Below are 15,538 nucleotides of genomic sequence, written 5' to 3'. Positions count from 1 at the left end.
TAAGGTGAAAGGTCAAGTAGAACAAATTGCATAAACTCATTCCCAGTAGCAAGAAAACTGTCCACAGGGCTGCAGAGATGCATCCGATTCTTTCTTCTGCTCTTTCTGGCTTCAACAACATAAAACACTGAATTAGCAGGCTCCACTTAGCTTCTTTATCACTTTCCTTTAGCTTACAAAAGTAGAAGAGAGTTAAATGAGAACTGTTTGACAACAGCAGCAAAGGTCAGAGTAGTGCATTCGAGGTAATTGTCGAATTATGGGTTTGAAACTAATCAGGGACTAATCATGAACTAAATGAGAGAATTGTAGAGGTCACCCTGATTTTGTCCTTGAGCAAGGCGTATAATGCTTTTTATTATGATTATTATTTTTAGGATACATTGGCCCCCTCTGATTTAATTGATTCATAATGTGCTTTGTTTACCCTAGAAACAAACAATCTGAATGAATTGAAATGACCTAGTTAAAGCAAGCAGGTCAAATAAAAGTGGCTTTTTAATTGCCATCGTTGCACTTCATTGCTTTCAAGGCCTCTTTTAATAGTACATTTTGTGTTGTAGTGGGCGGCACGGTGGTTCAGTAGTTAACACTATCGCCCCACAGCGAGAAGTTCGCTGGTTCGAGTCCCCGCTAGGTCTGTTGGCATTTCTGTGTGAAGTTTGCATGTTCTCCCCATGTTCACATGGGTTTGTGCTCCAGTTTCCCCCACAGTCCAAAATGTGTGTGTGTGTGTGTAAATGAGTGTATGGGTGTTTCCCTGTACTGGATTGCAGCTGGAAGGGCATCCGCTGCGTAAGACATATGCTGGAATAGTTGGCGGTTCATTCCACTGTGGCAACCCCTGATTAATAAAGGGACTAAGCTGAAGGAAAATGAATTAATTTTATATTGTGTGTGTGTGTGTGTGTGTGTGTGTGTGTGTGTGTGTGTGTGTGTGTGTGTGTGTGTGTGTGTGTGTGTGTGTGTGTGTGTGTGTGTGTGTTTTCTAAGAAATCATTCATTTATTTCTTTAAAGTTTTCTACATTTCGAATAATATATTTTTATTTTGCTTTTTCAAAAGTTAACAGTACAGAACATCAAAACTAAGCAGTAAACAAACTAGGGTTAAACATACACACACAATATATAAAAATAAATCACATAAAATAAATCAACAAAAAGTGAGGACATAATTGTGTAAACCAGGGGTGGCCAATCCTGTTCCTGGAGATTTACAGCCCTGCAGATTTCAGTTGCAACCCTTATCAAACACACCTGTCTGTAATTATCAAGTGGATTTCAGGTCCTAATTAATTGGTTCAGGTGGGTTTGATCAAGGTAGGAGCTAAACTGTACAGGAAGGTAGATCTCCAGGAACAGGATTGAGCACTGGTGTAAACCAATGAAGAAAAACTATTTTGTCCAATCAAATCATGTGGTACTGTTTTAATATAATAAAAAAAGGATTCTAATTCTTTTTAAATAATTTATCCTTTCCTCACAAAGAATATGAGATCTTCTCCAGTTGGAAACTTCTGAGATCCATAGCCCAAATGGTCCATCGATGTCTGTTTTCTATTTTAAAGCCATACATTTTTAAGTGATCGTCAATAACCTGTCAGTAAGCTTAATAGCATGATTATGCTGGAGGTTAGAATTTGTATATAATTGCCTAGTAAACATATATCTGGATTTAATGGAAAATCAATTCCATGAATCTGTGATATGATATTACATACTTGTCCCCACAACACTTTCACTTATAGGACACAGTCATGTAGAATGCAAAAATGTACCTTTTTCTATACCACATCTAAAGCAGGGGCGAGGCAGTGGCGCAGTAGGTAGTGCTGTCGCCTCACAGCAAGAAGGCAGCTGGTTCGAGCCTTGGCTGGGTCAGTTGGCGTATCTGTGTTGAGTTTGCATGTTCTCCCTGCATTCGCGTGGGTTTCCTCCGGGTTCTCCGGTTTTCCCCACAAGTCCAAAGACATGTGGAACAGGTGAATTGGATAGACTAAATTGTCCATAGTGTATGAGTGTGAATAAGTGTGTATGGATGGGTTTCCCAAAGATGGGTTGCAGCTGGAAAGGCATCCGTTGCGTAAAACATATGCTGGATAAGTTGGCGGTTCATTCCGCTGTGGTGACCCCAAATTAATAAAGGGACTAAGCCGAAAAGAAAATGAATGAATGAATGAATGAACATCTCAAGCAGAGGGGAGAAATGTGGTTTTTAAATGTGTGTAATCTGGACGGAGTGTAATAAAGCTGGAGTAAGAAATTAAACTGGATTAGTCTAAATCTGGAGTTCAAAGTTGAGCTAACCCCATCTCTACATAACTGACCCCATAGGTCATTTTCCAGCGTTATCCCCAAATCCTGTTCCCATCTAGTTTTAGACTTATCTGGATCAGCCAAAGGTTGTCTTAGCATCAAAGCATCATATGTTCTAGAAGAAGTCTTCATCTTAAGTACAACTGACACACACACAAATATAATTAGAAAACAGGGCACTGTCTTATTTTTTTAATATTTACATACACACATAGATTGATTGACATGAGTCAAACACAGGAACTTAAGATATGGAATTATTATGGACCTGTATTATTTAGTACTTTCTTTAAAGTTACAGTGCACTGATTTTTTTCTGAGGCAATATACTGATTATTATATCTAATATAGGCAATTATTCAGAGGGAGTATTTAGAGTGAATCTACTGAAACAAAAAGTGCCTTGTACAGATTTTTATTAGAACTATTGAAATCGCAAATTGCAATAATTGTATATATGTGTTCATTTATGGACATATATAATTAAATATAACATATATAAACATATTTGTACATATTGTTGTATTTCAAACAGTTGAAACATACACAAATGGACCTTTTTATAATGTTTTAAAGTCTGTTGCATATATAATAAATAATTTATATATGTGAAACTGAACTTGTCATATATGTAATTTGCATATATTTCCATAGATCAGACCTCCATAAGGAAAAACCACATCAATAATTCATTTATTCATTTATTTCAATCTCGGGTCTGGTGCCAATTTTAATAAACCCCATTTTTAAACTGGCTGTTTAAAAATGTATCCTCAAATAAAGGTTGACCAGTCACACTGAGAACAGAAAGAAACCACGTTCTCAGTTTCTCTCCATTTTATCTCCTTCATCTGTGATCGCATGTGCTTATCTGAGTCATCTTTATAATTCACCTACTCCCACATCACATCATTCGTGAGACAGCACGCAAGAGCTAGAAATCTGACCTCAATCTGCTAGCACAAAGGTGATAGCCAAATGTACCTTTCTAATTTTAAAACATCACAGGCAAGCTCAACTAAATTAAGGATTTGACAGATTCTCACAAGCATCCAAGTTCTTTGAATTCAATAATGAATCAGTGTTTGAAGGCAGAGAGTGAACTTGATGTTTGTAAGTTCAGGTAATCAGAACTGTGTAATATTTCACATTTTATCTGTTGTGACTAAAACACTTTGTTGTATTTTGTGTTTACAACAGTGTGGTTCTGGTATCGTTTTCTGAATTGGATTTGACAGATTTGTATAACTTTTCCAAGTTCTTTGCGTTCAATAATGAATGAGCGTTTGAAGGCACAGTGTGAACTTGATGTTTGTAAGTTCGGGTATTCAGAACTGTGTAATATTTCATGTTTCATCTGACGTGATGAAAACACTCTGACAGCATCTGTGTTGTATTTTGCATTCACAACTGTGTGATTCCAGTATCCTTTTTCTGAATTGGCCTTTGAAGTTCCTGGCTTTTGCGAACCTTAGATGTTTGTATTCTTAGCTGTCCTGGATTTTGTAGAAAACCATCTGCAATAAGTTCCAGATCAAACCTCCAATCAACATCAGTCGGTAATAAACTTATGAGAGTCTGTCATGAAGTTGCAACATAGACCCGGCAACACATGGGGAGAAAAGGGGGCACAGAGGGGCTGAAACCCTGGAGAGCAGCTAATGATTCACATTTCATATCCCCCCCCCACACACACAGGGGCCCTTGTGTCTGCCATGAGGGGCCTCTTCGAGGGTTTGTTTTCACTGTGCAATCCAAAATAAATGGAAGCCACAGATGAAGACTGGACACTTGAGAAATTGAAATCATCAAGTCCGTAAGAAAAACACTCATATCTCGGTCTGTTGCTCATTATGTGTGTGTTCCCTTCTTGATCTCATTGGCTGTGCGGTGAGAAACAGGTGAGATATATTGTGTTTATAGTCAGTAACACAGCCCTTTATTTTTGCACAGTTAGTTTCTGGTCATGCATGTCACCGTAGATAAAAGGTCATGACATACGTTGGTTCTTGTGTGTTTAACAAGTTCAGCTTGTGCAAGCTCAGAGTTGGTATAAAATGAATGTCACTCTCTTCGTGCATATTTTCAGTGATTCATGCTGTTGATTTGTACAAAAACTGCAGGTGTAATGACAACTCTTGTCTTATGTCCAACAATTTTCCACTCCAGCTTTTCTTTTAGGCACAATTTTCAATAGGCACGATTGCAGAAATAGAGATGTTTTTTAAAATTATATTTAGAATTGTTCAATTATTTAAATGTATTAATCTTCTAATAATTAATTAAATGGGCGATGCAGTGGCACAGTCGGTAGTGCTGTTGCCTCACAGCAAGAAGGTCGCTGGGTCGCTGGTTCGAGCCTTGGCTCAGTTGTCGTTTCTGTGTTGAGTTTGCAGGTAGTCCAAACGCTCCGGTTTCCCCCAAAGTTAGTACAGGTGAATTGGGTAGGCTAAATTATTCGTAGTGTATGAAAGTGTGTGTGAATGAGTGTAAGATGGGTTGGGGCTGGAAGGGCATCCGCTGCGTAAAAACGTGCTGGATAAGTTGGTGGTTCATTCCGCTGTGGTAAACCCGGATTAATAAAGGGACTAAGCCGACAAGAAAATGAATGAATAATTAATTAAATATTAGTAAAACATTTTATACTTTATTTGTTCATTCATTCTTTTTAATTATCCAGCATATGTATTACACAGCGGATGTCCTTCCCGCTGCAACCCAGTACTGGGAAACATCCATAAACACTCATTCACACACTTACATTATTTAGTTTATTCAATTCACCTGTAGTGCATGTCTTTGAACTGTGGGGGAAACCGGAGCACCCGGAGGAAGACCACACACACACATGGAAGAACAATGCAAACTCCACACAGAATTGCCAACTGGTCCAGCCGAAGCTCGAACCAGTGACCTTCTTGCTGTGAGGCGACAGTGCTAACCTCTGAGCCCCTGTGTGGTCCCTTGCAATGATTGATTGTTTCATTAATTTCATTTATTTCTTGTACGCTTTTCTGCTGTCGTGGGGGCAGCAGTCTTTGGAGAGAACCCAGACTTCCCTCTCCCCAGACACTTCCTCCAGCTCCTCGAATAATGAAAGGTCCCGAGTCATTCCCTGGCCAGCTGAGAGACATAGTCCCTGGGTCTTCCCTGAGGCCTCCTCCAGGTGGGACATGCCTAGAACACTTCCCTATATAGGCGTCCTGTAGGCATCCGAAACAGATGCCCAAACCACCTCAGCTGACTTCTCTCAATGTGGAGGAGCAGCGGCTCTACTCAGAGCTCCTCCCGGGTGACAGAGCTCCTCACCCTAAGGGTGCGTTCTGACACCCTGCGAAAGAAACTAATTTTAGCTGCTTGTCCTTTCAGTCCGAAAGCTCATGACCATGGGTGAAGGTAGGAACGTAGATTGACCGGTAAATCAAAAGCTTTGGCTTTTGGCTCAGCTCCTTCCATTAAAAATGTAAATGATGTTAAGAAACTGAGCATTATTTACAACATAAATAGAAACGATGACAATCTATGTATATTTTGCCTCTGTAATAACTTTTTTTTTACTCTCAAAGTGCTGGTGATCATGGATTCAGCTAAAAATCTGTATTGTTAAGACGAAAAAACGTTACTTGAATGAGTAAATTAAGAGCAAATTTTCTTTTTTTTCAGGGTGAGCCATGCCTTTTAAAACTGAGACACTCTTTATCAGAGATATAAAAATTGGTCAAAGTTGGCCCATGGTAACCTTTGATCTGGCCCATCACCCCATCTGAAAAAAAGAGGGAGATTGCTTTAGAGATTGTTATTTCAAATTTAATGCAACCTTTTATTTGTTTGTTTTACTGTTAAGCTACAAAAAAGCAAACTGGAATTAAATGTTTTAATTTAAATGCTCTAATTTAGTTTAAAATGTACAAACAGTCACTCGATGAATAGAAGACAATGCAGAGGCTTTGGTGACCAAATCAGGGCAAAGGCAGATTCTGCTTGACCTGTGTATTCAGTATTGAACTCCACTCTGTTATAGACGTGATTGTTTATGTTTTTGTTGCAATAAAATATTTATTTAGAAAAAGCTACTGCATTAGTTAATATGATTCAAATTGATTCTTAAATATAATGAAATAAATGTGGAAATTACCCATGGCAACATTCAAGTAAATTAGTTTGTGATAGCCTATTTATCTTTGGCCCACGGTTCTCAATGATATTCCGTTTTTGGCCCTTCATACGAAAAAGTTTGGGCACCCCTGCTTTATATTGTATCACTTGTAGCTATGTGAGGCTGGCTGCAGTGACAAACTTGTTGCACTCTGAGATGCTTGAAGACAGATTTAAATCTGTGGCTGTGAACATTTCATTCTTAATCATTCCCATGCATTGCTTTGAGGTGTCAAAGCACAGAATAAAGTAAGCGCATGCATGTATATTCCAGTATGGATGTGTCCCAAGTTGAACTTGACTTTGTAGCCCAGCTCAACGCACACTCCTCAGCGCCGTTGAGGTATAGCAGAGTCATTCAGTCATCGAGTCAGTCTTTCACTGCTGCTTTCTCTCACCTCGACAGGCACACAGTCTTAATTACGTTTGGCAATCGGAGAGCAGTGTAGTAGTATTACTCCATCCGTGCCGATTATTTCTGGCGAGACTTTTAAATCGAAAACCGCGGTGATTGGACGGCGCAGTCACGGGGTCCGCAGTCTCTTCGCCCTGCCTAGAGTCAGTCAGTCAGTCGGGGGAAGGCGAGTCTGCCTGCAAGCGCTTCTCTCAGTGTGGATCCACCATACACACACATACAAGCTCACACGGACCTTTACGCACAATTATTGTTAATTACGGAACCCGTTTCGGTCTTCTGGGAGTCTATTTTTCCACAATGGGCGACAAAAAGAGCCCGACCAGGTAAGAAAGCGTCAACAGTCGGTAGTTTCTGAGGCGATTTTGGTGTCCGCGCGGCTGTTTTTTCGCTCGGTGGATATTCGGATGCTTTTCTCGAGGAGTGTTTCTCCTTTCTCTCAGAAACAAGCGCAGCTATGGCGGCTTTCTCTTCTTTACAGAGGACTCTAAACACGACTCGGTGCCTCTCAGACAAAGAGATTTTTCTCCTACGGGATACGCCTGGCCTCTTCGGACGGGGTTTTTAATCGAAGTTAGCCGTTAAACGGACGTTTTTTGACATTCGATTTCACGCCGTTCACCGACGCGATATCTTTAGCTCTCTGGCTAACGCTAGCTGCCGTGCCAGCGGACACAAATCTAGACCCTTTAAGTGAATTACATGTCTCTGGTGACTAGAAGCTGTGGAGAATAACCGTGGCTAGTTAGCTGGTTAGCGTGCGTTTCCAGTATTTTCCGGTTCTAATAAACCGTCCTCGCGCGTCATGTGTCGGATTTTCTGTCACTTTCTGTGCCACTTCGCTTCGGTTAAACGCATTCGAGTCGACGGATGTTAGGGGGCAAACGTGAAAGTTGACCTTAATAATTTGAGCTTCTCTTGTCATTAAAGGCCAAAAAGACAAGCCAAACCGACAGCGGACAACGGATTTTGGGACTGTAGCGTGTGCACTTTCAGAAACAGTGCCGAAGCCTTCAAATGCAGCATCTGTGATGTACGGAAGGGCACGTCTACCAGGTATGGGCATTTACAATGGACTTATGCAGCATTGCATTCCTGATCTCATCACTAATGCTGTCGATTTGGACGCTTTACTTGTTGATTTGCTGTTTAAGATTCATAGAAACACCAGTCGTCTCATGCAAGTGAAATGTCATTTGTTCAGTCTGATGACTGGCGCTAAATTGAGTGTGGCAGACAGCCTGTGCAGTCACTGCAGTGGAAGGCAAACTTTCTTTGTCTTTCATTAGCTTGAGCGCATTTTATTGCATTGGATTTGCGTTCTAATGCTTTCACTGCAGCTCCATGATCGTGCATGCTTGCAGACGCATACCTGCTAATGCAGTGCTGCAGTGTTTGCATGTTGTGGCTCCAGCCAGATTTCCCATTGAAAGCTGTATGGCTGGCATGTGTCTGTTTTAATCAAATGTATTTAATGTCTGGGTGTGTTTTAAGCTGTCAAACTGTTACAGATACCTTTGGTGTTAAGATCCATAACAGGAAACTGATTTTCTCGGGTTTTTCCTGCATGTTAGAGCGGTTGCAACAGTTTAAAGGTCATTGTGGTGTCAGAAATTCTTAATCAGTCTTCATGATGTGTCATTTGTTTTGACACACAAGCAAGTGAAACGACTCTGCTTCATTTTACAATTATACTAACATGCTGCTCATTTGTATTAAAGCTAAGGGCAAAGAAGCAGAGTTAATGTTGTTTTTCTGGTTTGTCTAATTGGATAATTTCACTGCTCCAATTTCTGAGTGATTCAGTTGGAAGCCGTCACTAACAGGTCTAGGTTTTTCTTGTCCTTTCATAAAGGTCATTTAACCCGGTGGTTCTCATTCTTTGCTCTAGACATGTTGGTTGGAGGTCACCCTTGATTGACCCCCCCCCCCCCCTTCTCTCACCAGTTTAGAATGCCCGGCTGCTTTCTGAAAGTGGCAAAGATGCATTATTTGCTACAGATTAAACCCCGCAAATTATTTTTTCTGTTGTTGAACAATAATTATCCTGAGGAACAGCCATAGCACTTTAACATGATCTGTTCTGAAGACTTTTATTTCCCCAAATTGGAGCCCCAGAACCTCATCCACCCTACATAACATATACATAATCTGCATGGTCTGTTTAACCTTTTGATGCACAACATGGGTCTAAAGTGACCCGGCTAAGTTTATTTTTTACTATATCTTTGCAAGATTTTAACTTAACTTAGTATTCCCAGAATTCCTCAAAGCCTTTTAATTTTAATTTATTTTTTACATTTTGAATATAAATCATTACCACTGTCACTATCCTCTTAATACACACCATGGGTCTAAAATGACCCATATTATTTTCCTATGTTATTTCTATCAAATATCTAGTTTTAAACTGTTTTTAAACATCAAATTTTAAAATAAGTGTCAAAAATGACCCATATAGGAACTTTTGCATTTTTCTAATTTCTGCAAAAAGGAACACATTAACTGCTAAATACTGTTCACCGGCACACGTTTACAGCTAAACATGGCTGAATTGTTCTATTTGATGCTTACATATTTTACATTTTTAAATATATATTTTGTGATAGATAGATAGATAGATGATAGATAGATAGATAGATAGATAGATAGATAGATAGATAGATAGATAGATAGATAGATAGATAGATAGATAGATAGATAGATAGATAGATAGATAGATAGATAGATAGATAGATAGATAGATAGAAGGAAGGCAATAACATAATGAATATGGGTCACTTTAGTCCCATGTTGTGCATGAGAAGGTGTTTTTTTGCATCAAAGGGTTAAATGTGTTTGCTAGCTAAAGTTTAATTTTCAGAATGTTTGCAGGGCAAGCTGATTTTCGCTACAATAATTAATTTTATGTTGACCTGATTTTTTTTTTTTCAAATTCATGTCACACCAGCTTGTTCTTTGATTTTTCTTAAAGTGTGACAGGGTTTTAATTCCAGCTGTTGAATTTGACAGTTTTGGCCCTCCTAGTAATGTGATCTGCTGCTTTTTGCAAGTTAGTATTCTGAAATGTTATAAATAAGAGAGATGTTGGATTACTTCAGGATTGTAAAGCCCTGATTGAGTCAAATAAATGTGTGGTTTGCCGATAATGCCACCGTGGTTGTATTCCTGTAAGCAAATGAAGGTATGCACGTATGTTTTACGTCCGTCTGGACTCGGCTGTGTTTGTTATGATGTGTGAACCCGCCAACACTTCTCATCAGCTGACTGATGTGGTGTCTACAGCTATGAGTAATATGCGGCTGCACACAGTAATCCCGTGCTCTAACCTTTTCATCTGCTCTTTTACACCCAGTGCTTTTCTGACATTTGGGGGAAAGAAGAGGTGTCGGGAGAAGTCAGACACTTCAAAATGGTGTATTTGTCAATAATGATTAGTCAGTTTATTCCCTTCGAACCGGCACAGCGCTCATGGATCTGTTTGCAGAAAGCAGGCGCGTTTTGTTTCGTGGTAATGACAGGAAATGAAGCCATGTGTCGGAAACCCCTCGTCTCTTACTTGCTGGCAGCAGCCCAGCTCCTATCAGGCTGCTGAATAGAAATCGCACTATATTGCTGAAGAGAGCCGCTCTGTCTCTGTTTGATCTGCGCTGTCAAGCTTTGATGGATGCGATTGTTTGCTGATGTAAGAAGCCTGTCTCCCTTTGTAATGAGGACTAATTAGCCATCTTGTCCACGTTTGATGTATTCCAGTGGTGCACGGGAGGGAGCTCAGGGTGCTTGCAGAGAAACGATGCACTCTCTTACAAGTGTGCAGCGGTTTATGCTCCCATCTCAGCACCTTTTATCTCTGTTTCCCTCCATGAACGAGTCTTTGTGGTGTGATAACGCATTCCACACACCAATTACTTTATCTTTGTTGGTCTATAGGGTTCAAAGCATGCGGCAACCCCCTGTGCAAGGATGCTTGTAGATTAGCAATGCATTTTTTTGTCATGTAAAGAAGGTCGGAATGTTTTCGTAGCTTAATCTGATATCTGAACCTATTGAATTCAGGGAGATCGATTTATTTCATGCTGCGTGAACTTGCCGTGTAGTGTTTGTAGACTTTTTAAATGAGGTTTAAAAGCGACTTTTTAGGGAAAATGTCAATTAAGCATGACCGTGTCTTTTGCATGATTGACTGACTAATAGATTGCACAAAGGTTTGCATGTTCACTTAATGGCCTTTTACACCTGTTCGAAAGATGTATTTTAATGTTAATTCAGTCATAAGTGAACAACAGGTGATAACTGGAACATTTTGCACTTTCAGAGGTAGTTCACAGCCACAAAACATCACTTACTTTATGCCTACTGACTATATTCTTAAACTTAGCGGGACATGTTAAAATCAGCTAGCCAGATTTCATTTTCTCTTCTAAAATTATAAGTTTGTACTGTATAGGGTTGCACGGTTTACTGGTGTGGTAGTATCGCGATACTATGGCTTCTAAATATTGGCAGTGCCACTGAAGTTTGCAAACGGTAGTATCATCATTATTAATTTATCCACAATAGATGTTGCATGTGTAAAAGTCACTAAAGTGCTTATAAGTTTGTGCAACAATAGACTATTTTATTTTAATAGTCCATGGAGCCCTTTAAGGTTGCAAAACTGTGCCTTTGCACATTTTCCAATGCTTCAATTCAAACATACATCTGAAACGGTTAATTTCTGTTCCTGTTAATATTATTTAGTAGCTACAACAACAGGTACAATCTCTTTAAAAGAACTACTCCCAAAGTGAAATTTTCAATTACTTTGGATTGTTGCCTGATAAGACTGAGAAAAATTGATGAAAAACCCAAAATAGCAACAGGAAACATTGAAACAATTTTTGACCACTTTATATAGTCTAATTTTGTTGGAAAATGCCCTTTTCTAACATTTAATTCTGTATTGTTTGTATCTTTATTTTAATATATTATTTGATGTTCGTGTTAAAATACAAAAAAAGAATGAATACATTGAAATGGGGTGCAAATAATACTTTTTGGCCTTAAGGGAATTGTTTATTAAACTCAAGTAGGCTGATTATAACATAAAATATAGTATTTCTGACAATTTTCTTTATAATTTGAGTTATAAATTACAATATTGCAAAACAAGGTATTGTGATATTTAGCTGGTATAATGTCGTAAGATTAACTAATGGTATCGCGACAACCCTTGTACTGATGATAAAAAAGGGTCAAATGCACAACTTTCTCATGCCGGTTGTAGTTTGAATACACATAACATACAGTATTTAGCATATTTTTGCAGCTGTCATAGTACAGTGGGGGAAATAAAACAGTGGGCGAAGTATTGAACAGGTCACCATATTTCTCAGAAAAAATATTTCTAAAGGTGCTGTTAACTTGAAATTTTTACCAGATGGTGATAACAACCTAAGAAATACATTTATTAAAAGAAAAAAAAAATCGAATTGAAAAATCGAACCGAACGCAAACACTAAAAAACTGAACTACACTGTTCTAATTAACAATGATCTTTTATGTGAAGCTACTTTGACACAATCTACATTGTAAAAGCGCTATACAAATAAAGGTGAATTGAATTGAATTACTTTACAAATCAAGTTATGTGTAAAAAGTGTTGAACACATGAAGAAAGTGAGGTGTAGAAAGGCAGTTAAAGCCCAGACAAGATGAAAGCCCTTCATCAGTGTAAATTATTATTAGCTGCTTCAGTTCAACATCTACATTATCAAGATGATGAAGATGAAACTAGGGTGGACATTTCAGCAAGACAATGATCCAGAACACAGCCAAGGAAACTTTCAAATGCTTTCAGAGAAAGAAAATCAAGCTGTAGAATTGCCCAGCCAATCACCTGCCTCAAATCCAATAGAAAATACAAAATAACGATCAGATTTAGATGGACAAAACCCACACTGTGTATCATAATTTAAATTGTGCAAGCTTATTTCTCAATATTAAATAGTTCAGAAAATATATGTATACATAAACCTGCTGTTAAAAAACTTAAAGAAATTAGCAAAGCATTTAAATGTGTACAAAAGAGATTGATTAAAACACCAGGTGTAAACGGGAGTATGTATCTATCATTTTACTTGTGATCCAATCAAGCCAATCTCGTCTTATAGCAGATTCAAACAGAGCAATAGACCGGGCACTTTGATGCTCAACAGTGTGCTAATGAAGTGTTGAATGAATTATACGTATGCCTTTCATGCTTGAGTATCCGCAACTTGCAGGATTGTATGAGTTGGATGACATCTTTGCTGGAGGGCATGTTTCTCACTGTTATTTCCCACACAGCAGCTGCACACTTCGTAGACTCATTTACTTTGCGTTTCCATGGCAGTAGGGGTTATCTAGGGTCACTCTACTGTTAAACTGGAAGAAATTTGTACTGATTCATCGTAGGCTTGTTGTCTGATATATAAGAAGCAGGGAGTGCATATAATTTGTGAGGTAGTGCTTTTGGATTCAGGTTGCCTTGAGATGGCTTTAATGTTCAATTTTGACTAATCTGAACTAAAAAACCCTGTCAAGCCTCAAGCAGAGCTTCAAAATGATCTTCTCCTTTCCTCTGAGCCCGTCGAAATCAAATTTCCCTGCACAGCATTCCTCACACACCTTAAAGCACCATGTTTTAATATTACATTGTAATCCTGAGAACAGGAGCGAAGAATGTGACACCTTGTTTCAGTATCCGATTCCGTGCTTTCTGTGTTCCAAGATGCATATCAGTCACCCACAGGTTAGAGGGAAGAATCCATTAGGGGTTTCTTAAGGTGATTGATGTGCCGGATCAGGGGGAAGTGCCAGTTGGTCTTTGTGTTACCTTGATCTTTAGTGCCGGTGTACTTTTACTTCACCTGAAGCTTCCTCCCTGCATGGTCCCAGCCTAAGATTTTTCTTCCTCAAGCAGTTTTGCTTCCTTCATTTTCAGTGTTGATTATTAAATGCTTTGCATACAGGAACTTTTTTTTCTAATTCACCGGAGTTCAATGAGATTTTTCATGTCAGTAAAAGTAAAATCCGATGCAATCGATTTAAATTATTATCTCGATTTAAATACGATTTTACCAGATGACTTAAATAGCTCTATTTGTTAAGGCATTACTTTAGAATGATTGCGATGATTTTGTAGCAAAGTGAAATGTATATTTTATGTACTTTATTATATAGATATAATAAACCAACTAAAGTCATAAATAAACACAATGGAGCAAATATGAAAGTGAAAGAAACAGTGCTTTATGGTTTTCTGGGGAGAGTCTAGAGTTTTTGCGTCAATTCTGCAGTGTCTCCAAATATTGTGTGTTTTGACCTGTGGTTTCTGGTCATCTATAATCCCACCTCAACATTGCATATCTTGCTATGTGACTATTGCAGAGACACTGCGATATCGATGCTCAAACAATATATTTTGCAGCTCTAATTGCATTTTTAAAACTGGATTCTGCAATTCCCTATGGTACTAATTAATTAATCTTAATGTAAATTAGATTTACTCCAGTATTTGCATTTTTTAATATTAAACCCACTCTGTGGTGGGAAATTGGATTCACAGATGCACTGTAGTGCTGAACCGAGCTGCCAAAAAGTAAATTAATAAATAATAAAAAATTCAGTCAATTGGTAAAGCATACAGGACATTATATAAATAAATGCTTGTTGTGTACAAGCTTGCACAAACAATGTCCTAAATGCATCTGCATCAATAAACATTTATTTATTTTTTATTGCAGTTTCCAAAATACATACTGTTGTATGGTATATAGGGTTTTCCACATTGGATACACAAAACAACCAAGCATCGGAATCCATAAATTGTAGAACTAAAAAACAATTTCAAAAAATTATATAAATAAAGAGAAAATAAAAAATAAATAAATACAGAAGTTACATTAATAATTCTAGGACGTAATTTAATTATAATTATAAGAACAATCAAAATAATACACCCATAGCTGTTTTGTATTTCGTCAAAAGGAAAACAGATGAAACTAATTTATTGCTTTTCAATTACAATTTAATTGTGTACTTTTTTTTTTTACCTATATTGTGGCACCCAATGTTCCCTTTTCATCCCTAAACTATACACATATGAAACTGAGGATGGTACTTTTAGGATCTTTTTTATTTATTTATTTGTTTATTTTTAAATTGGTATTGTTCTTCATCTTTCTTTTATGTTTTCTCTCATTACAAAAAACATACACAATATCAACAAAATCAAATTCACATCTTTCTGACTGTACATTTTATATTAAATTTGGTCATAAAGGAAGAACATATTCTACTCCTTTTCTCAATGTCTCATTAAACTCCTCAGTCTGTAAATGACGATTCATTCTCCATCTTATAGATTTCATAAATTGTCAAACCAGTCACTAATTTGAGGTTTTTCAAGCTGTAATCATTTTTGATTATGGCTTTTTACCAGCAAAATTTTATGCAGTTTTTTTTTTTGTCAGATTTTTCTTCTAACGTAGGATTTTTAAGGCCTAAGCATAGCATTGAGAAAGAAAAACCATTGGAGATATGAAATATATTCTCTATACATTTATGAACTTTTTGCCACTTTTTGAAGCAGAATATATGTATGATTCACTTCATTTAAGCCACATAGT

The 15,538-nt window shown here is 37.8% G+C and overlaps 1 protein-coding gene across 1 annotated transcript in view; it reads left to right on the top strand.

The window, feature by feature from the left end:
- The first annotated feature begins 7,115 nt into the window (after positions 1-7,115).
- rybpb (RING1 and YY1 binding protein b) overlaps positions 7,116-15,538 on the top strand; it is a 33,906-nt gene continuing 25,483 nt past the window's right edge. The window contains 2 exon segments of the mRNA NM_001012373.2: positions 7,116-7,213; positions 7,818-7,943. Of these exon segments, the coding sequence (NP_001012373.1) occupies positions 7,188-7,213; positions 7,818-7,943 (152 nt within the window). The 5' untranslated portion in view covers positions 7,116-7,187.

This window comes from Danio rerio, chromosome 6 (genome assembly GCF_052040795.2).
Source record: "Danio rerio strain M-AB ecotype USA chromosome 6, GRCz13ab, whole genome shotgun sequence".
NCBI lineage: Eukaryota > Metazoa > Chordata > Actinopteri > Cypriniformes > Danionidae > Danio > Danio rerio.
This window is presented reverse-complemented; position numbering and strand designations above follow the sequence as displayed.